Here is a 23,722-nt window from a genome sequence, read left to right as displayed (position 1 = left end):
AAATTTCAACAAAAGTGTCGACAAATTTACTCATCGACTTCCCTAGTATGCGAATTTAGAAGGGAATCTAAAATTCCTATACTATAAGGCCTTTCAACTGCCACAATAATGATAAGAAGAAAACTTAACCTATTGTGACAAGAAAAAACGCAAACCCATAAAGAATTTGAATGGAAATTGTTTATGTATTTCTATATAATGATAGATGTCTGCGCTACAGTATTTTTTGAAAAAAAAAACAGTGTAAATTAATTAAATTTAGAAGAATGGCATTCAGTAGTGGAAAGCATACAAACGGCATTCAATAGTGGAAAGTTTTGTCCGCTTTTATAATCCTAGTCTTCGAATATAGTCCAAGCTAGTTTGTTGAGTTGAATGAAGCCTTTCCGCAATCTCCAATGTTGTAAAAACAAAAAAAATTTTCTCTAACACGATCTTGAGAATCAAAGATGCTTGTTCAGACCGTGGATTATCAGCCAAGTCGAAATCATCTATTTGAAATTTATCGAGCCCTCAACTGCATGTTCTCTTAGAACGTGATGATGTCCTCGCCAAACACTTTCAATTCAAGTTGATATTCGTACAAAATACAATGGCGTAATCTGTGCGCATGCGTACGTCAGACGCACGTCTCACTTGATGCTAACATGAATCCCCTTCGTTTTAGTTCACTCGTTCGTTCATTTTGGATCAGCAGGTGTACATTCAGTGCGAGGAAAAGAGAGCAAAATATGCGCACACTTGTTGAAACTTTTTCCAACCGGAATGGACAGAGCTTTTCAATGGACCTATAGGTAAGTATATCTAATTGCCTTTTTACACGAATTTTTTTTGTTTTAACGCGATTTTCAATATAACAAATTTTTTTTATAAATTTTTTAATGAATTTTTTTGATGTTACTATGAATTTTTTCATTCCTACCCCTCACAAATATGCAGTGCAACTTCTGTTACTCTTATATTTATCACAATCTAGCTAAACTATGTCGGAGTAAAGACGTAATCTATTTTTAATTTAATTTGGTTTTTTATAAAAGCACAAAACAAAATTCATAAGTGAACTCTAAGAACAATCTTATAATATTGTTTATTGTACATTGCAGTTGCTTTTTTTACACGAGTTTTATGGGAACGTATCTATCGCGTAAAAAAAGAATTAGATGTACATACACAAATTGAAGATTCTTGGTCATTAGAGGTTGAAGAACAAGTACGAGCGCAACGCAACCAGCGAGACAAATTTAAACTAAACAGCGGATTCCCTTGCGAACTTGCGTATATGCGCCCTAATCAAACTGGAAAGGGAGTAAAGGTTATGCTCAAGTGGCCGTCTGGTCAGTGGAAGAAGAAAGAGAGTCAATAGGTTATATTTCCGATAAGAAGTAGGTTTACCTACCTAAGATGCCTGCCTATTTATGGTTTAAGTAATCAGCTGCGAAGCACTTGCAAGCCAAACAGAAATTATTGCAAAATTTTTGCGAAGCTGTTCACAGTTGATGAGTTTTGGCTTTTTAGTGAAACCCTAAAACAAAGAAGACAATGAATTTTTACGTTAGAAGCCATAGAACTAACTTCTTTGCCAGAGATCTAGAGACTATGTTCCTTACTGTTGTTCTCGCTTGTCCCACAAAGAACTCTGTTGGGATTATATTTGTACTACACTAGCGTATAGTATAGTGTATATTGTACTAGTATATATTGCACTATATAGATTATACTATACTAGTACTATATGCTATGCCATACTATACTAGCATTATACTACACTCACCCATTTTTCATTAACGTACCAAATTTTAAAAGATCGTTAAAAATAGTTCCCGAAAGAAAAGTTTTTTTCACATTCGGCAGATACTTTTATATAGATTTATATGATATATGTAAGTATAGGTGACATTTTCTAGTTTAACCGCACTAGAGACTCAAATTTTGGTGTCCTTCCATACGCATTTTTCATTCGCATTTCCGTTAAAAATAGTCTCCATAAGCAGAATTTGAATTTGTTTGATTTGTTTAAACGGTATTTGCACATAGATTCATGAAATGTCCAAAAAATATTTTCCTTTTTTTAATATGGGCTGAGTAGACTTTCAAATTCGACTATATCTTCATTTTAGTTATTTAATGGAGCTCTGCGAAGGTCTTAACCGAGTTTTGTTAGCAGGTATGGTAAGGGTCTTTGTTAGTTCAATTCGAATTTATCTTCACACCGTTTATTTATTTATATGTGTTATGCGTTAACGTGGCCCAGATTGAAAAATAATTGTAGGACAAAGCGTTAAAACCTCATAACTTGCTGGCCATTTTCACATAATTTTGTTTTTTTTTTTTTTTTGCTAAATCCAAAAAGCTGTACTTATTGAAAGCATAAATTGTTGGCTTGGTTTTTCTTAAATTTAAACAAAAAGATAACCGATACTTGTATAACTGTCGAAACGCATCACTTATTAAACGGCGTCGCTATTGAATGTTTCGCTCGAAAGATCAAACGAATGCATTTTTATCACAAAAACTGTAATAATAGGAAAGTTGGTGAGATAGGTAGGCATCAAAAAAAGTCGACTCAAAGCGTACGTAATCCGCTTTTTTTGTCTAAGAATTAATTATAAATTACATTGATTTACTTGAAATGTTCATATAAATATTAAATGAAAATGAATGTTCATTTATCTAAAATGATGACTTCAAATGTATTGTACATGAACACACAAAAAAAAACACACACACACACACACTTAATCACATAGCATATAGCATACAAAGAATATATTTATATGGCATGTCTCTCCGTATTGTATATAGAAGCAGAAAGAAATAATAATTTATGTGAGCTCGTTTCAAAATAATGTTAATGTAAAAATAAATGAATGAGATGTGAAGTCTTTTTTTTTTCTTTAAATCCAGTTTTGCACAGAGGATTAGATTTTCTCAGAATTAATTCACAATGTTCGTTATGCATATTAAGATCGCTCTAAATGTGAAACATGCAGCTAAGTAACAGAACACATATATGAAAAATCTCTAAAATTTTTGCAAATTTTATATATTGAACAAAAGTTCAGGCAAATTTGAAGACTTTCCAAAGCAAATGAAATGTTTTATGTTTTTATGATAACCTTTTTCAAACAACTTTCTCTATTTCATCCAATACACCCAAATCTTTTTTTACACGGTGTATATGTTCGCCACACAAAATGGTGTGGTAAGTGTGCATGATGTGTTTCACAAATTTCAAAAATCGTCGGTAAATAGTCAATCAAAAAATCGTGCAAAAAAAGTATTAATGAAAGGCTTATTATATATATATATATAGAAAAATAAAAGAAAACAATTCATTATTATTACAAAAAAATATAAATGGCAAATAGGACTAAATACTCTTTCGCTCATGGCATTACTGGCTGGACCAAAAATACTATCATCAGTAGCTGTGTCCGATATGTCTAGCGCAACTATCGAATTTGATTCAAATGAATAATTAAAAAAACAACAATTCTTTTGAAATTCTTGCTAGAAAAAAAATTCATTCTCATTGGGTAACGCTGTTTTTAAAAAAAGGTTCGCACACTCTACGAATCGCATAATTTATTTAACTAAATGAACTACCGGAGAAGAGATTTCGAAATATACTTATGCTAGATAAGCTACTCTGATTACTATGACTATCTTTATTGAAATGTTGAGACTAAAAAAATGCAAAGAAATGAAAAATTGATTCTAATCCACCTACAAGAATAAATAAACTGCACAACAAAAGGCTAAAAACTGAAACGACCTCATAAAGAAAAAAAAAAACAAAAAATCGAAATTTTCATCATATCTTAAGTTTTCGCCTGTTACGGTACCACGCCCTAAAAATTTTAAGAAAACTTTAGACCGCGAGCGGTTTCTTACTAAAAACGGAAGCGTCGCATTTAGAGATCACTTCCCGCTTTTTAGCGCCCCAATAGTAGAAAGAGGGGAAGAGCTTACTACAAATTCATCGATAGCAAGGAGTTTTTTAACTAAAATTTTTATTTATATATAGCTGACTAAAAAAAAAGCAAATTTCTATACCTTCCACTATTGGACGGTTACGGCTAATTTTTTCCATCTGCTCGCTTGCTATTTCAATTCAAAAAGACAGAGACGTTCTCAGCTTGCTGAGAGGTGCACAGCAGACCTCTTGTCCTTTGGCCGACTTAGGCAAGTGAGTCGATTAATAAGCTTAAGTGCATTACGGTTTAGACACTGGTCAAGAATGTGTATACTTTATAGGGTTTGGAAGCTTACTTCCGGGTTTTATAAAGATTTTGGTCAAACATTAAATTCTGATATACTACAAAGTAACGTTAGCCGATTTGTTCTACTTTTAAACGAGTATGAAAAGATGGCCCATTACAGAGAGCAACAGACGTATAGACGGACATGCCTAAATTGGTCTGTTCATGAATATATGTACTTTTGACAGGTTGTTGCAAGTTTCTTCTTCTTCTTCTTCTTCTTCTTCTTCTGAATGTTTGCTAACTCTTGCTTTTTGTGACTCTTCATTTCACGCTAGTGAAGTCTGAACGAGATTTTAAAACTTTGAAAAGCTAAAAAGTTTCATTATTGTATTCATCACAAATAGTTAGTTGTTATAAACTCCACGCTTCTTATTAATACTCAGAAACTTCTTGCTGCCTTGATATTTTTCAGCGTCTTTAAAAAAGCAAGCTTCGCCTTCCTAGCTATCGCTAGTTTATCTAAATCGTATTTAAGACAATAAAAAAACGATCTTGAAAGTTCTCCTTTGAAATAAGAAAACCGAATTTCAAAACTTTTTACGCTTAGCTATCTTAAGTTTGAATACGTCAGAAAGGGGACGAATAGTGACTTCTCGGCATTCTAAATGAATGGCCGTATAGCGCTAAACTTAAAAGAAAGCCGCTTAAGTAAGAAAATTATACTTTATGCAAACTCTTAGTCTACGTTTCTTGAACTTCATTCAATATTTTTAATATCTCGATAAGGTTAAGGGCTCCCGCGACCGACAAGGCAGTATCCGCCCGACTCGAACCTCATTGCGAGAGACCATTTTTTGCAATATCTACAGCCTAGAATTATGAAAAATTGGTTCAAACTTTTCTATTGGTCTCTATTGGACCTTTAATCCTTAAAAAAGAGAAAAGTGTTTGATTGAATATATATTGCGGCAAGGTAGGAATAAATGAATGAAAAGTGGTTCGTATTACATATATCAATGATTATTATAACCTCTTTTTTTCGCAACCGAGTCTAATCTAAATCATTGTTCCACCGAAACTTATTGATTTCTCTCTACATTTGTCGGACGATGTTAAGTGTTTCCCGCAGACCTAAAGGGCACACGTTTTTCTCATAGTTGAAAATTGAAATTAAAAGGCAATTGCAAGCAAAGAATATATCAACCCCTCTTACTCACCCAACAAAAGAGTTAATGGTTTTTCCTGCTTTGTTGCATAACAAAAAACGCTGAATTTTAATGCAAACTCTATAAATCATTGTTCATTTATTTGATTTAGTTCAATATAGGAAGAGAACTATTCTGGCTCATTAACTTTATTTATGTTTTTGTTAAATGACCCCGAAATGACCCCCATTGCAAGTCACGTGTCAAATTGATATTCATTTTTTATTCTCAAAATATGTTCCTGACCATGGCGATCAATCAAATTCGCTTGGCCTGCGTTCAAATCTTAAGCACCCTTACGATGTTGCATATCAAAATTCGTTGCTGCTAACGTCACCATATTAAAGTCTAATAATTCGCCGTAACGAACTAATAAACTAATATTTTAATATTTCAAAAATGTATTTGATGCTCCCTAGAACACGATTCGATCGGCTTAGATTTGGAGTAACAGAAGTCTAATTTTGAACTGATATCATTGTGGAAAACTTTTCTAAAAGATTTCGCCCCAAAACTGTTTCAGAAAATCTACGCAACTCAAGGCAAGGAGAGTATTTCGTTTTACATCGTGACATATTTCTCTTTGAGGCTTCTATTATTCCTACTTTCGTTATTCAAGACAAATTACCCAGAGAGAGATATTTCGCGGCTGCAGTCTAGAAAGTATGCGACTTCTACACTAACACTTAATTTATAATTGAAGTATAATCCATCGCAGCGCTGAGAATCCAAAACTTGGATATATCGATTTGCAAATTTTAGAAAAATCGGGACTTGGCTTAATCTCCCACCTATCTCTCTCTCTATTACCATTTGTCAGGGAATATAGCCATGTCCGTCTTCCTGCATCAAAACGTCTACTATTGTTCAACATATAGTCATGACCAGTGTACAGTTGTATTCAGTATTTATTTTCATGTCTTCTTTCCGACTGACAATGACAGAGGACAGAGATTTTTTTCTAATAGCAAATACCGTCAGTAGTAGCGAATGGAAAAAAACTTTACATAAAAAAATAAGCAACAACACTATATATATGGTGTAGCCTTGGGCTACACCATTTCGCTTAATGGAATTGTTTTGTGAAAAGCATTCATTATTGGACGAAAAAAAGCCGTTGCATCGAATTTCCATAAAATAATCAAAAGTTGGCCCGATAACCAAACTTGGGTCGAGTCAAAAAGTGATTCCAAATCGATCGGTATAATAAACATTTAGTCTAGCCGAAGTCCTTGCGAAAGATGTATACATTCGCACAAACTTAATAGACCCTTGTATCACCAATGGCTTAGACTGTAAACAGTCTTCTATTAAGAAACAACAACAATCTGGAAGAAAGTTATAGCATATAATTCTGTTATACTATGGTACACTATCGTATCCGTGTTTTTAAAACTGATGGACTCTATGAAGGCATCCGTTTAAGATATGTGCACTCAAATTGCGTCGCAAAAATGAAGCATGCGAGCACAAAGTGTTACCATAGCGACTATATTCGCCATATACTCGCATGCCTGATTGACGTATATGACGAGTATACTCGCCCTGCATTCGCGTACTTACTTTTTGCGATAATTCACAACACAAAATAATACCACTTCTCCATGACGAGTATAGTCGCCAGTAACAATTAACCGGTTACGTCTTTATTTTAAATACGTTTCGCTTCACCGTACTACGCAGACATATATAGAAGGGTTTAATCACCCCATCAATCTTAGAGTTACTAAAAAATTAAAATACAATCGTTGAGAATAGAAATTTTTAAAATGTGCCTAATAGAAGCTTGCAGCTTGTAGCAGTTATCAACTTCTTCTTGCTGCTATGACGTCATCATACATTAGCTCGCGGTAGGGAGTGTTCTACGCAATCCACATTTGGTGTAAGTTGTAAGCCGCTATCATCTTATTAATATTCTTTAAAAGCTGAGATTGGTTGTGATATTTTGTAACAGTACAACAGGTCAAGAATCTTTTTCGAAGAGGAGGAGAGTTTGAAAATTCTAGTCACTGGATTCGTTTTATCCCTTCTTCAAACTTTAAGCCGTTCGTAGACTTGAGTGCCATAACCGTCATTATCATTATGATTGCAAGATGCCCCTGAATGCTATAGCATTCAAATTTCAAAGCCAAATCATCCTCGGATATCATGGCATTCGTTGTATTACAAAATTGCTTACAAAGTGGATTGATCTAATCGGTTATCAGAAGGAACTCTAAAAAATTTCCACCTACCCATGTTTGCAGGTCGCTGGAAGCTTAAACGAGTCTTCGTGAACGTCTCCGTGTCACTTTCTCAGAAACAAAGGCACGTACTAAGCTTTTCAGGAAGCTTTTCCTTCTTTTTTCGATCCCAAATTACTTTACCATAGACTTCACACACACATGCTATAGGTTTTTACTGAAAACTCGTACGTAGTCCTTCTTTTGCATTCAAAGTTATGCTCACATAGTAAAAGCAAATATCGTGGTTTCAGATGAAGCCTTCGCGGATTATCTTGATCGCAGCGAGGACACTTTTTGTCGCATACCAACGTTCGAGTATTGAAAACGTTTATATGAAAATTTTATCAGATAATGTTTAAATCAGGCGTGGGAAAACGCCGGCCCGCAAGGTTTACAATTTCAAATAATTCAGTTTTTTGGCATATAGCAATAGTGCCTTCGCTATCGGAATTTGCTTTAGATCCCGCTGTGATATGGCGGAAGCAAGCGTTGATCAATTTGTGAGTCCTGACTGCTTGGGTGCGGCCCTTCGGGGAGTACTCGTGGTGGTTGTGGTTGGCGAGTTTCTAGCCAAAGTGGCACAATCGAGTGCAGCTAGGCCTCAGCACTGACCAGAATGGGGTCTATTGATCCATACGCATTAAACCGTTCTGGACTCTGGTGCTGTTTAGGCCCCTACTCTGTGGGGATTGTCTAACTCGCCAGGGGGCGTATTACGCTTAAAGTGGCTTGGGCCACCGTGGGGTTAAGCCTTTTAGGAAGGACCCCCGGTAAACCCTTGCGACAATTCTGTGATATGGTGGAAGCAAGTGCATTTTTCCCTTTTTGAACGCATATAGTTGATCAATTTGTGAGCCCTGACTGCTTGGGGTGCGGCCCTTCGGGGAGTACTCGTGGTGGTTGTGGTTGGCAGTTCCAAGCCAAAGTGGCACAATCGAGTGCAGCTAGGCCTCAGCACTGACCAGAATGGGGTCTATTGATCCATACGCATTAAACCGTTCTGGACTCTGGTGCTGCTTAGACCCCTACTCTATGGAGATTGTCTAACTCGCCAGGGGGCGTACATTACGCTTAAAGTGGCTTGGGCCACCGTGGTGTTAAGCCTTTCAGGCAGGAACCCACGTTAAACCCATGCCACAAAATCTGTGATATGAAAATTATATTTGGGCCGTTAACGAGAAAAAAAGTGCCCAGGCTGATTTAAATATTACTCCTGTATATGTGTAAGATTTGAATAAAACATGTTTTATCCTTCGAAAGGAAAATGCAAACGCCTTGAGGGAAAGAGTATCTCTCCTAATAGCATCAAGCCTCAAGTAATCTTCTAGTGAGATATCTGTAACCACAGAGATAAGAGATAAAAGATCTGCAGACACTTTCATTGGTGTGCAGTTAGGCTGGTGTTCATAATTGCGTATCATCTAAACGATAAAAGCGTGCTTGGTAACTACTCCAAAAGTCGGATTAATGCTTGCTTTTAATTCTAAGTGTGAGTGCATCCTTTTCCTTTAGCACCAGGCAAACAAAATCAAACGTTATATATACGTGGCCAGTGCATTAAAGTGACGTAATCGTAATAAAATAAAAAATAAAAAAAATTCGTGCAGTTCCTTACATACAATCAATTGGTGATATCAATAATATCTGCCTTTTTTTGTTTGTTCCTCTCTTTTTATGCATTTCTCGCAACAGCAAACATGAAATAACCGACGGCAAATGCTAAGTAAGCAGCATACCTTCGTCACCCATACTTGCACGATAATGCATTTATGTATATTGCAATGTGTCGCATATGTATGTACATACATATACACACATGCATATATATAAATATATTTATACACAGATGCTTGTACAAGTATTATGTGAACATATATGTACATATATATATATATATTTATATATATGTTATCTCTCTCTCCTCAGTTTATTGTTACTGTTGTCAATGTTGCTGCTCTTGTTGCTGTTGTTGTTGCGTTTTCTCTGTGTTGTTGCACAACTGTCGTGTAAATCAAGTTTTACAGAAAACAAAAATCGAAAAAAAGAAAAAAAAATATTTAAAAAAAAAAAGGAAAAATTGCAATTTTCGCTTAAATTCAAATTAATAGCATTAAATTTTAATGGACAGCGCAGCGTAGCGTACTTCAATAGAGAAAAATGTCTGTGTTCTCCGATTAATTACACGTGATATAGATTTTCTGGGAAAAAATTGCGAGTTTTTTTTTTTTTTTTTTCATAATTAGAAGTTACCGTATTTATAAAATTCAGTTGTTGTTGTTGTTTACATTGCTTGTTTCTTTTTTTATTTTTTATTTTTATTTTTTTTTTTAATTCTTTAGAATTCTTCTGCTCCACTTTGCATAATAATTGCAATCGAAACCCGATCGACTAGTTTTTATCGGTGTTGTTGGTGCTCTTATTGTTGCTGATTGGCTTATAATTACGGGAAACGATAGATAGTTTTACGGATTGAATAGTAAAATAATAATAAGAAAAAAAAAAAAACGTTTATTGAAAAGTAATATCGGTTAAGAACACAAATCCCAAATTATTGAAGGATTATGTTCTCCAATTCATTGCTAAGGACTCTGTAAAAACTACAAAAGCTAGTACGGCGTAAATATCAATGTTTGAGAACCACTTCAACTGCAATTAGTCGACCTCGACAAGGCACGGTAGGCGTCTTCGTTAGAAATATAATTAAAAGCCCGGTGATCGATGAATACTGGAAATGTGGAAATGTCTGCACAACTTTCAACTTTCCCTTCATACGCCAATAGCTGATAAACAAGCGCTTAAAAAGAAGTTAACGTGAAAACACAATGTGCTACAATTTTTTCTATTCGCGAGACTTGCGACTGCCAGAAGAAAAATGAAAATTGTATGTGTGTTTAGCCCTGTTCTACACCTTCGCATGGTCTTTACATAAAATTAATTGATCCAGCGATACACAACTCTACGCTTATGTCAGCCCGGTAGCAATAACTATTCTCACTACAATTTTATCGCCGTTCATTATATACCTCCGTCCGTCCGTTATGCTTTACGCTTATATCAGCCCAGCCACAATAATTACTTCCACCATAGTTTAGTGTCCGTCGATTCAGTTAAATATTTGGCTTTCCTTTTTTTCCTCGGTACCGTGTCATACCTTCTCTTTAATTATGTGTTAGCCAAAACCTATTCAATCCGAGTTTCGCATACAAGCTCCACGTTTATATCAATCTAACCAAAAGCGAATGCTTTTTTTGCCTTCCATTCCTGGCCGACTATCTTGTCCTTAGCGCTTGACCACCACCTAACCCATTGAACTTTTGCCTATATATTCATTCAATTTCTATCCCCTCTACAAGACATAGGACCTTTTCAGCCAATCGAAAGCGAACGTATATCTCCGTTTTAAACCCCGCATTAGCCGTTCTACGCATCAGTCTAGCCAAGCAGATCTCTTCCAAGGCTGCGTCATTTCTGCCTATTTAATTCGGGATTCTTTCCATTGGCCTGAACCTAACATATCTTCTTTTTTAGCCCCTATTTGTTATGTGTGCGAGCAGCTCTGGCGGCCAACTACGCAGCTTCCGCACCTTTAGTTACGCAGGACACAAAGGAATTCTTTTACCTTCAAAAACAAATTAAAAAGAAATTGACGAAAATAATCGACAATACTATCATCCACCCTAATCCTAACCTCACTCCAGCTCTACATCCAATCAATGCCGCATAATTCACGATGAAAACCTGAGCAACACATCAGTTAATTCTTAATAATTCTGCTCCTCCACACTGCGACTGTTTACTTTGTGAATGACAAAAATCTTTCGAATATTCGAAGATTCGCTTTCGAAGCGTCTAATCCTATGGACATCTTCTGTCGAATTTAACCAATATCAACAAAATAATTGGTTTTAGTAAAACGACTAAACCGACTACTCTACCTAGTTTTAAAATAAGAAGAAGAAGAAGAAAAGCCAATAGCCTTAGCTAGTGCTTATCCTACCTTTAGGCGTAGCATTTATTTCTTGGGGCTAAACGAATTATAATATTAAGAATAAAGTGGAGTAAAAAAAACAAAAAATTGTAATCTTTGGGCCGGGTCCTGCAACGCCTTTAACCATTATCTCGAGCATATACCCGAGTTCTGCCAAAACCTACCGATTATTAGTACGAATAAAAGAGGGAGTCATCCGTCACCACTTATAAATAAGTGTCGGTTTTCTAAACTAATTTAAATGGATAAAGAAAGGACGGATAAACAGTTAGATGGGGTTAAATCAATTTATAATCTTTAACTGGTGAAAAAGAATCTCATACTAATATGAACTCTGGTAAATTTTTTTCCAATCTATAAAGGATTCGCGACTACTAATGTCCTGCCCAGAAGTACTTCTGGCATAACTAAAAGAAGCCGTGATTTCCACGTATTTTCGTTTCCTACTTTACTCTCCGCTTTATTATTATTAGGAAAAATTTTTAACATATCTTTTTTCTGAGACCGTTTCATTTTAAAAGGACATTTTCTAATTAAATTTATACAACTCTGCTTAATGTATGTATGGACCAAGATTCAGTTGTTTCTTGCAGCAATATTTACAACGTTAAGAACTCCAAAGACAAGACGATAGAAAACCAACTTAACTAAATTGCTTTACAAGCCCAGATTGACCACCAGATATCTTATATGTAGAACTTGACAAATCGAAGAAGGGGAATCTCATACCTCATACGAAAATCATCTTCCTAGAGAAGTAATATCATCATCGCCGTAGAAGAGAAGTGGAACTTCGGAGTGACACAATTTTCTCAACAACGTTGGAATCTCAGAACCTAGAGGAATAAGCTGATAATTATCTTACGAATTGAAGGAGAAATTAAAATATTTTCTTTTGTGAAAGCGGAGTAAACGCCGTAATCCGTTTTTGCAAATTCTTATTGTATGGAAAAAGATGGAAATTCCCGGAATTCTAATCTCTCTCGTATCATACGCATTAAATTACTTACTTGAACTGTTGACGATATTTGCAGCGCTCTGCGTCTGCAAAGCATTTGTCACATGACTTTTATCCAATTCCTGCACTTTAGGTGAAGAAGCCTCTATTTTGACCAACGTAGTGAGCGTAGATGAGGACATAGTTTTGGATGTAGCAGCAGCTGACGCAGATGATAACGAGGACGACGATGAAGCTGAAGAGGCAGAAGAACCCGATGCTATAGTGCCAAGTCCGTGATGATGTGTAGTAGTGGTCAACGATTGATGGCAATTATTATTAGAAGTAGTTACTTCGGAGACTTGGCAAGGTTCGCGTTTTATTTGCACAAATGTATACGATGAAGAAGAGGTATTAGCCGCCGCATGAGGGGCTAATGAACCCGGGGTGGGAGCTGCCACGGAATTAACGAAATGGGGAGTAGCCGTCACGAGGGAATCTAATTGCAAAGCGCTCGAAGAAGCTGGCACCAGAAATGCCGTTGCTGCCGTAGCAGCTGCGGCCGTTGTAGTAGTAGTGCGTTCAAAGTGATGATGATGCTGCTGGTGATGATGATGATGCTGCTGCTGCTGCTGCTGTTGATGATTATGATTGTGATGATGTTGCTGATGATGATGATGATGGTGATGGTGATTATGATGATGGAGAGAATGTTGAGTACCAGCGCCGCCGGCGGCAACCGTAGAGCTCAACACATCTGCAGCTGTAACAGTGGTATTAAAAGATGCCATTGGTTGTGGCACCCTAAGCTCCAAAAACTAGACGCACACAAATTTTCACATACACATGCAAGCGCCTCAGCGCTATGTCGTGCGTTTACATTCACTTTTCTTTTATTTTTAATTTTTATTTTATTTATTTATTTTGTACTCGTTTCACAGATTAAGTGATTTTCTTAACATAAATATTTTATTTGTTTTTTTGTAGCCAAAAATCTGGACAGTTGTTGTTTTGCAATAATAACATCAAAAACAGCAACAACAATAACGACAACATTATTATTATGATCTTCTAAATAAAAAGCATTTTTTATTATATTTTATTCTTCTCTTTTTAAAAATTTCTCAAAATAAATTAACATAAAAATAAAATCGTTTAGAAAGTGGCGAACGGCCTGCACAAATCCGATATGCTCCACTAACGAAAATTCAGCGCAACTTGGCGACGGCAACGACTTGGTCGGCCACTTTGTTAATTTGAAAGCACAAAGAAAAAACAAAAAGATCTTTTTCTTCTCTTTCTCCTTTTTTATATAAATATATGGAGGCTGACGATTTTTTGTTTAAATTCCTTTTGAAACAGATATTTATTTTATATGGATGTAGATTTATTTTTCACTTTTTTCTTGGTACAGCTCCAACAGGCGGTTTTTGGAGATTTTTGTTTTGTTGTTTTTACTTTATTTCTTCACACACTAAAAATTCCAGGAATTTTACGTAAAGACTTTTCTGTTGTTCTTTTATTTTTCCTTTTTATTCTTTACTTTTTCTTTTTTTGTATTAATTTAAACACACGATATAAAAAACGATGTGTGCACGCGGATTGCGGAAAGAAATGAAATACAGAAATAAAAAAATTTTACACACTAAAAAGACCTGCGACGGCACGGCACTGGTCACATAGCAATGATAGACCGACTTCACAACGGCGACAACAAAATACATATAACCGCATAGACGAACGTTGATTATACGAATAACTCTCTAACGAAGACGGTGGAGACGAGACGACCACCACCACCATTGCCACACAACACTACCATTATCAACACTGTTAACCCACCGTTTATGCTGTTGCAATAGTTGTTGTTATTATTATGTTGCTGATACATTAGGGAGTTGGGCGAACAGAGCAGCAAAAAAAAAAGTGACTTTTCAAGTTTTCACTTTTTGTTTTAATAACTTTTTGCTACTTTTTAAGTTTCTTTTGCTTATGTTAGCATATATGTTCAAGTTTATAACACTCCGCCCTTGCATCCTTAGTACTCCCTTACGTTATCTTAAATAACAGCAGTAATAAATACAACAACATCCTGTCATGCTACTTGTTTTCCTTTTTATTGCTTCTTTTTTACTTCCTTTTCATTTTCCCTGCGTATTTCTTTTTCAATATAAATTTCTTATTTACTTTTCGTCTTATCGTCGTTTCTGTTGATTTTCAGGGATCATTCTCTTTCCCTTTTGTTACACAGTAAATTTTCTTTAATATTTGTTATTGTACTTAATTCATACTTTTCTATTATTATCTCTTCCTTTCTCTCTCTCTCCATTATCCTCTCTTTCTCTCTTCGGCCAAAAAACTCTCATCTCCACTTGTTCTGCGTTTTTTCTTAAAACCACTACTTCCGTTTCACTCACACCACATATTTTATTTCGCAGAAAAAAAAGAAGAAAATCATAGATTTTCCAGACTTCTTTGGGAAATTTTTCACATTCTATTGATCTTTTTGCTTGAACTTTTATGACATTTTTATAAACCACATTATAAATTAATAATGTTTATTAATCTTAATGCGTTTAAATCACATTTTCTTTGTTAATTTGTTTATTTTATGCTCACAAAGGTCTGGAATTTACTCTTATTCTTGTTTTTTACATGTTAGAAATGTGTAAAGCGCAAAAACTATGTTGCCACAGTGGTAGATTAAGCGATATAGAATTTCGATGAGAATGTAAAGAATATATTAGACACTTTTGATTAAATTTTAAAACTGATATTGTTCTGTAAATGGAAAATATTTTAAAAAAAATTAAATAAATTAATAAACAAAGGGACTGCTATTACAAATTGCTTTACTAATAATGAAAGAAAAATTTTGATTGCCTTCCAAATATCCTTACTTTTCGCTTGCCGTTTTAATTGCAAAATTACTAGTTTCGTGACATATATGCTCTTTAATAAAAATAAAAAAAACTTATATAATAAAATTTACTGTACCACATTAATAATACATTGCAAAAATTATAACCTCAACGCAATAGATTCATTTCTTTTCCATGCATTTAGTACCAAAGCCCACCTATTATGTAACATTACGACTTCTTAAGGGAAATAAGCAGAAAGTAAAAGAAATACTTTAGAATAATAACAATTTGTGAAACTTTTTTCTTTCAGCTCTTTATAAAACTTTTGCTGAAATAGGTAAAATCAAAATTTATTATATTAAATGCAAGCAAAATTTTTCTTAGTGTGATACGTTGCAAGCTTGCAAGTTTAAACAAAACTTGGCAGCCCTGCTAAAGTGCTCCGTAATATATTAAGCTTTTAATTTTTAAGGGGAATATTCGAATTTTATTGGGGAAATACTTTTCTCTTATAAGAACGGTAATTCTAATTCGATTCAAAACGATTTCGTGATTTATACGGCGTGAAAAATACATTTTTGTATATAGTTTTTGAATTTTCTGGTAATATATTTATTGTAACTGCACTGATGAACATAAAAAGCATGAATTACACGTACATAAATTTATGGTGAATTGAATATTCACAAAATAAATGAAAATATGCGCCGAATGGACTTTTTTTCCATTAAAACGTCTATACGTAATATATATTTTATGTAGCATATAAATTGTATGTGTATCCTTACAATTCAAATTATAAGTAAATAAAAGTTCAATAATGTGGTACGAAGGTCCAATTAATATAAAAAATAGGTATATAATTAAAAAGTTTACATATAAATACGTCTTAAATCTTTAGGAGTAGTTATTAGATTACATTGAGGACAGAGTTTTCGAGCTCCTAATGAACGCAACCAGCATTGCTCGCAATGCACATGCCAACACGACACTGAAACAGCTGGATTACGATAATCATCCAAGCAAATCAGACACTTGTACTTGCTGGAAACATGATTTTCATATTGCCTTAACTTAAATTTAAGTGATTCTATAATTTGCTGATAATGAGCTGGTGAAGTTGCATCAGCGATCACTGCTGTGCTAGAGGTAGAAGCTAGAGATTCTTCAGAATTATCAACCGAAATAAAAGTTGTGTCATTTTTACTATGCTCTGTCTTATTGGCCGAAGAGCCGGTGATTAATTTTCTCATATAAGATGTAACATCGCTTTCGCCATTCTCCAGAGAGACTGCTGGCGCTATTACATCGTTTTCACCGTACTGCGTGGGGCCGTATATTTGCGTATCATCTTCATCCACATTGAGATCTTCGTCCTCGTCATCTTGATGATGAGCAGAGCCACTAGTGGTACCATTTGTTACTCCCTGGCCAATGCCGATTGCCGCGTAACCTCCTGGCAGTAAACTTGAGACACGGATACGTTTTTGGCCAGCCCATTCGTATTCTTCGTACTCTTCACCCTCCTCCTCATTGCTGGAATGTTCATCATCATTACTATCTCTATCCCGACGTCCATTGACCTCTTTCGACTTATTGCGTCTAAGGCAAGCTTCAGCATGCGATTGGATTTCATTTTCTGGAAAACTTACATTGCACATAGGACAAGGATACTCCACTGTACTAGGACGTTTACGCGAACGTAACTACATAAAGAAATAGGCAACAATGAATAAAAAAAAAAAAGCCGCAACAACATCATTGAAATCGCTTTATTCACCTTCATACGCGTTTGCCGATTTCTTTGAACTCTTTGAAATACTGACCAAGGCTTTCTCTCCATATCAGAGTATGATCCCTCTCCTTCGTTTTCCCCTTTTTTTCCTAAATCCTCTGATTCTATTAAGGAGTTTGCTTTCAATTTTTTTAAACGCTCCATTTCTTGCTCACAGTGTTCGGCTACTTCATACCGTCTTAACTTAGTTTCGCATGTCGGACACTGTACACACAAATTATCCTCATCTAAGTTTTGCCTTAATTGTTGCAGACATCGCTCGGTAGTGGTTTCCATTTGTGTCCATAGATAATTGAATTTTCACTAAATCTAATAATATTTTTTACCTAACCGAAAATTTCTTTATGTATAATTTGTTTTCCGATTGCAAGTTTTCAGGATTTCTCAGATTTTCGAGGATTTATTTCAATTTGCGGAACAACTGAAAGAAAAACCTTATTTTCAACAACTAAAACAACAACAATAATCACAAACACAGCTGCTATTGCTTAAGAATTAGGATTGCTCATTGCCAATATTTCAGCGTACAATTTCATAAAACATATTTTCTACAGTATATAACAGTGTCTCGAAATTTATATATAAGCTTACGTGGATAGTTTCTTATATATATATCCTTTTTTTACCTCATATTTAGAAAACTATAAGAAAAAAGTAAGTTTTCATGATGTATCTATAAGGATTTTTTATTTAACATTTTTTTTTTATAGTTAACTGCAAATACTGCCTTTCTTTCAAAATTTTTATGTAAATAATTTACTGCTATGCAGTATTGGATTTGTGCTCTGTTATTATCGTAAAATCTTCACTAATATACGAAAATGCTTAAAAAACATAAGAGAAAAATGAAAATGTTAAGAAGAAGCATCACATCGCATTAAAATCACATCAATGTCGTTATAGTCAGTAAATTTTCTTCTTTAAACGAAAGAAAGAAAATAGCCACCGAGACTTTTGGTGAAATTCGTGTGGCGCGGCTGGTTTATAATAGAAAATATTTGAGAAAATTTTCTTCTAATTTTTTGCAATTTATTATTTTATTTAATTTTATTTTTGTGGCTCTAAATTTTTTTCCAATCACACAAAGTAAGCAAAGTGAAAGAAAATATATACAAATTCCAAAAATAGAAAAAATGCTATGAAACAAAAAAAAGGCCAGAAATTCTTTTATAGATGAAAGTGGCAGAGCAAGGAAAAAAATTAGAACAAAGTTGACGCCATTTTGCTATACGAGTACATATGTGTGTGCAAAGAGAAGCGTGAAGCAAAAGTGCGTGCATTTATAAGAATTGGAATATATACCTAAATATGTAGGGTTGCGTGTGCATGTGCGATTATTATTATTATATATATATATATATATACATATATATATTGAAAATGATGGTCACGACAAAATAATTTTGATGATTAAATAAATATTGAGACTATTTTTGTAGTTAGCAGTAGTGTGAAAATTGCACGATTTTCTCAATATTTTGTTATATTTCTTCTTTGATAACTAAGAAAAATAAAGAGAAACGATGTCTAGAATCTACGAAAAGTCCATATCTGAAATCAGCTCCCAGCAACCGCATATACAACAGCAGCAACAGCCCACTTTATATCAACAACAACAATCTATGCTAAGCAATGCAACAACACTCACTCTGGGCAACAGCAGCCTATTCAATAATAACAACAATGCGATGGCCAATGCCAACAATTTTATAGGTGGATTTAGCTCCTTCGATAGTGATTCCCTGCCCGATTATTCTGAATTTGATTCGGAGTCGGTAACATTGGATTATTTCAAGGAAAGGTATGAAATCACTTTAAATAACGCCCATTAAAAACCTGTTTTGTGATGCGCTCTTATTTTATTAGTTATTTCCATTGTTTATTGCATTTTATTTTGTTTTCTGTCTTTTAGCTTTTGTTTAGACCACTCATTTCATTTTTCTTACATTCTTACTCGCGCAAACAAATAAACAAACAAACAAAAAAAAAACAAACCTACATATTCTCATATAGTGCGAAAGTTTGCAGATGATATTTATATCAGAATAAACTTAACTATCTTGTTGAGCATATTTTTTACATTATTGTTTTCCTATTCTTTTTTTGTTTTTGTTTTCATTGTTGTTGCTGTTGCTGTTGCTGTTGCTGCTGCCGCCTCTGCATTCTTGTTCGGTGGCATCATTACAGATTCATTTACTACCACCCTCACGGGAATGTCAATTGTTTCTGTGGCTCATTTGGGGTCACAAGGAAAAGAAGCAACGAGATGTAGAAGCAGGCAGACGTGATGTATTTGTTTTTGATTATGTCGTTGTTTTTGTTGTTGTTGTTGTTGTTGTTGCCAGTTGTCAACCAACCATTTCTGTATGAAAGCACAGGTGTTGTCTAGAGACTTTTCTGTAATTAAACACTTTGCCACACGTTGCACATTGTTTTAAGAGATTAGAAAGAATTAACTAAAATGAAATCAGCAGAAAGCAGCGTTCTCGTATACACGCTAATCCACATAAATCGTGATGTATTTTGAAAGGATGAATGCTTCTTCCTACCTGTGCATTCGATCACATTCGGCCGACTTTATATACAATGCAATTGCATGCCTTCAATAACTTGAAGAAATTGCTTTGAATTTAAACCCTTTTAACGCTTTGAATTGCTTTACAAAGAGACTTGACATATAGTCTTATGGATAAGATTTTCCACGGATGCACTTCATTATCAAAAGTGAACGAATTGAAACCTGCGGTCGGTCACAAGAAACTGTGCTTCGTTTCCCTTTCACAAAAAAATTAATTGTCCTTGGCTCCAATAGGAGGCCATTATACCAAAAAAGTAAATCGTTTTTGTTACGATCTTATGCTCGCGGCATTGTCTATATTCAAACGAATCCAAAAACTTATGGCTTTAAAAATGAATAATTGCCGCGGGTTAATTAACAATGGGTGCACTATGGAAATTCGGTACAAACCTGCTTATGTAACTGGAGAGAGAACTTTCAAATCTTGAAGAAAACTCCAGCTTTGCATCTTGCGTTGTCTTGCCGCAAAGGTGGCGCCAATGGCGGAACCGATATCCGAACGGTCGACCTACAATCCTTCGAGATTCCTCTCATTGCAAAAATCATAGTCGATAGGGTTTCGATATTAACCGAAGATACAATTAGCGCTTATAATGATTAGAGAGAGGGATAGGATTACCGTCATTTAAAACTTTAAAACTCCCATTCATGGCATTCACTAGGGTTTTGCCTTTGTTAATCGAGAGCTGATCGCCATACCTATCGCCAACGTAACCACATAATCTCTGAATTTTCTCACCAAAAGTTTGTACGTCAAGACTGGGTGGAAAATAGCTTGATGCAGCAGAATTGTAGGGAACGCATCTGAAATTGACACCTTTCTTAGTTAGTGTACTAACACCGCCATAGTGTCATCACGACTGAAGTATAATCAGTAATTTCAACTCGAAAAAAAAATTGTCATCTTTTAGAAAAATTTCACTTAAGGTGCAAAAATCGATTATTTACTAAGCAAAGCAAGCGGCTCATATACGTTAAAATTCTTATTTATTATTAAATCCACCTTCCGATATTATAGCTAAATTGACTTTAAATAAATACAAAAAAAAGGCACACTTTTAAGCTAATCATCCGATTTCCCCGATAATTGCTGCTATGTGGCATTTCCTTTTTTTTTTTATTTTTCTCATAAATATTTGTTGTAGATTTTATTGAAACCAAAATCGGTTGTATTTTTCTTATAAATGATTTTAGTCTAAGAATTTATTTTCTAGTTAATTAGGCAAATTCAATTGAACGATTGTGTGAGTGTTGCCTTTGAATTTCCACAAAAAAACAGACAGTCCTATAGGAATAGAATCGTTTAGGGATTTGAAGTTCGAATCTGTTCGAGTGTGTAAAGTGCATATAATGAAAAAAAAAGAAATTCGAAAAAAAGGGCTTAAGCAAAACAAATGGGCAAAAACCAATCTTTGATTTTGATTTTATCAACCATAAGTCAATCAATTTACTCGAATTCATATTTGAATGAATTATGAATTAAAAACGTTTGCTCACTTGATCATTTTTTATATGAATTATTTATTTATTTATTTAAAATTTTACTCGGAACAATGAGTCTACATGTAGGGACGATAATTAAAAACAAAAGTAGCAAATCAATGAAAGAAGACTAAAGTGATATATGAATATTGTGCTCTTTGAAATTTCGTTTTGTCATCGAGAGGTTATAATCTACTGTGCAATCCAAGCTCCGATTAAGAAAAGAGATGCATTTTTTCTTCTTTTCTTCTTCATTGAAAATGTGTGGTAGAGTCAAGATATCGTTGCAGCAGGTTGAATTTTTTAGTTGTACTGAATAACATGAAGAAGACTTGACCAATCGCTAAGTAATCCCTAAGTAATTGCTTAACAAAGAACTCTTGCGAAAATTTGTATTAGTCCGTAGTGGGAAAGGATTGACTTTAGCATTTTCCACTTTGGAAATGGCTCAATGTATAAATTCGTCCTCAATTGGTGTGGAGTTCCAAAAATACTTGCAAATGGAACATAGTGAAAGAGAGCTAAAACATTCCTATTTGAATGCTGCCGGACCTGCCAATACTTATTGTCGCGAAGATAAATAAAGAAAAAAAGTAAAAACGCTGGGAGGTGCCATGAACTAAACCACGCTATAGTTCATATAACAACTTTTCGAAATAAGGAATATAGGAAGTGATCGAAAAAATGATCCAATCCGAACCATTTGTGGTAGCGATCGTCTTGTGGTCACAACACGTCCGCGTACCAAATTTATAAGAGTATAAGTCGCATATTTAAAGGGCCTAGAAAACAAAACTTTAGCCACCGGCCGCATGTGGCGAAAGATTCAGACGCCCATAGGTGACGAAGGTGTGTCCATAGCTTTCGGTAGTCTTGAGCGCCGTCAGTGTCGCGCTTATGAACAGGTACATTCAGCGCAAGAAGGTTCTAAAAAGATAAAAAAAATTTGTCTAACAATTAAACCTTTTAATTGAACTACACGGCTTTCCCATCCTGGAGTTACATGTACACAACACATCAAATCACCGCGGTTTGTCATTTTTCAACCCTACAGCCCGCGTTTGAAGTCACCTACCAGCAGTGGTCTTTCCTACCGTACCTCGTGTCTTCATTTTCAATTCGAACGTTTATAAACACTATTCCCTTTCTCCTCACCCCCCTCTTCCTAAAACCCTCCCTAACCTGTCGTACCCGCGCCGACAGAGGACATCCCCTGATTGATTCATCAAAGAAAAGCGTAGGGGCATGCCCCTTGTTGGGGAAGGATAACTTGGAATATCGCTGCGTTCCGGTTACCGATGATGTCCGCGCTTTCAGCAGCCTTTTCGAAGTTCCCTTTGTGTATTCAGAGATGAGTATTAAAGATAGCAATGTTCTAGCCCTCTAGTTGCGATAATAATTAGATAAGCAAATTTTTGAGAAAAGCTTAGGATTACGAAAGAGAAGCCATATGACTTTTCTTCCGCGCATTCCTGGAAACACGCATTGTTCGAATCAATCCTTTCTTCAGTTTCGATCTCTTCTCATTTCCAAGACCTTTACTATTTGAACTGCGGTTTTCAAGGAACTTTCAGAGCGGACCAAGGTTATTGAGCTTAAAAACGTCTTTTTAGAAAAAATTAAATTATTGTCTCTACACAAAGTAAGCAACCATTAAATATTTGACACAAAAACACCTTTGGATTAAATTTGTGTCAAAATCAAAGGAAGCCTTGTTTGCCGCTTTGAATTTTATGGTACTTTCACACGTAAAGACGTTTTTGCGAAACTAATGGAGGACAATTTTAAATTTTATAGATAGATATATTGGAAAGTTCTGTCCGTTCCGGTTGCTAGATGTTTCAACAAGTATTAATTTGACGCATCTTTGGATCGTTCTTATCGATGAGTGCTAAGCGAGGCGCCTGATGTTTGGTGAAGATATAGTTGCCAAAAACTTCGAATAGTTGATTTCGATCTTTCTGATAAGCCATGCTCTGGACGACCCATCTTTGATCAACGGCAATACTGTCAAGAGTAGATCGGATACTTGCGGGAAGGCTTGATTCAGCTCAAAAAATCCATGTGGACCATATTCGGAAGCTAAGCTTTTAAAAACCGACAAAAGTCTCCGGTAGATCTAATATAAATGCATGCGACGAACAATACATGGGATTTCCCCTTTAACGGCACAAAAATTATTTTACTCACACACATGCTTTTGCTCTTTTTGCCGGCGATTCGTACGTCCGTTTAAATTACGTTTATAAAGTTTACTTGGGAAAAGGTACTTTCAAAAATGTTGTTAACTCACCTGAGAAGGCTAAGAAGAACTTGAGATAGAACCTTATATAATATTCTATTATATTGATGTAACGTCGGACGACGCATGTCTATCCGTCCGTGATTCTTGTTTCCTTGTGTTCAGAGTACAGGTCGCAAACTCTTGCTGAAATGTAAAACA

At 35.1% G+C, this 23,722-nt stretch overlaps 3 protein-coding genes across 6 annotated transcripts in view; 1 reads left to right on the top strand and 2 right to left on the bottom strand.

Moving 5' to 3' along the window:
* Window positions 1-13,899, bottom strand: part of LOC119639514 (protein winged eye) — a 73,700-nt gene extending 59,801 nt beyond the window's left edge. For all 3 annotated transcript variants that reach the window (XM_038036939.1, XM_038036940.1, XM_038036941.1), the window contains exon 1: window positions 12,634-13,899. In XM_038036939.1, coding sequence (XP_037892867.1) covers window positions 12,634-13,351 — 718 coding nt within the window. In that variant the 5' untranslated portion in view covers window positions 13,352-13,899. The remainder of the gene's footprint in view (window positions 1-12,633) is intronic.
* Window positions 13,900-16,036: 2,137 nt separating this feature from the next.
* Window positions 16,037-17,692, bottom strand: LOC119639397 (E3 ubiquitin-protein ligase RNF220). The gene is made up of 2 exons (XM_038036734.1): window positions 17,205-17,692; window positions 16,037-17,130 (listed from the first exon to the last, which is right to left on the bottom strand). Exons 1-2 carry the CDS (start codon window positions 17,493-17,495, stop codon window positions 16,297-16,299), a joined length of 1,125 nt encoding a protein of 374 aa, XP_037892662.1. The 5' UTR covers window positions 17,496-17,692; the 3' UTR covers window positions 16,037-16,296.
* A 586-nt stretch (window positions 17,693-18,278) lies between these two features.
* LOC119639097 (transmembrane protein 47) overlaps window positions 18,279-23,722 on the top strand; it is an 18,016-nt gene continuing 12,572 nt past the window's right edge. The window contains exons 1-2 of one of the 2 annotated variants that reach the window (XM_038036295.1): window positions 18,279-18,305; window positions 18,726-19,020. In XM_038036295.1, coding sequence (XP_037892223.1) covers window positions 18,743-19,020 — 278 coding nt within the window. In that variant the 5' untranslated portion in view covers window positions 18,279-18,305; window positions 18,726-18,742. The other variant, XM_038036294.1, reaches the window with a different exon arrangement.

The sequence above is a fragment of the Glossina fuscipes genome, unplaced genomic scaffold (assembly GCF_014805625.2).
Source record: "Glossina fuscipes isolate IAEA_lab_2018 unplaced genomic scaffold, Yale_Gfus_2 112, whole genome shotgun sequence".
In the NCBI taxonomy this organism is placed as follows: Eukaryota; Metazoa; Arthropoda; class Insecta; order Diptera; family Glossinidae; genus Glossina; species Glossina fuscipes.
Note: the sequence above shows the minus strand (reverse complement) of the source record. Positions and strands in the feature narration are given on the sequence as shown.

Bases quoted from the DNA above. Each gene is read 5' to 3' on its own strand.
- LOC119639397 (XM_038036734.1), bottom strand. From the start codon at position 17,495: ATGGAAACCACTACCGAGCGATGTCTGCAACAATTAAGGCAAAACTTA. The intron at 17,131-17,204 runs GTGAATAAAGCG...TTCTTTATGTAG, and splicing joins ATCGGCAAACGCGTATGAAG to TTACGTTCGCGTAAACGTCC.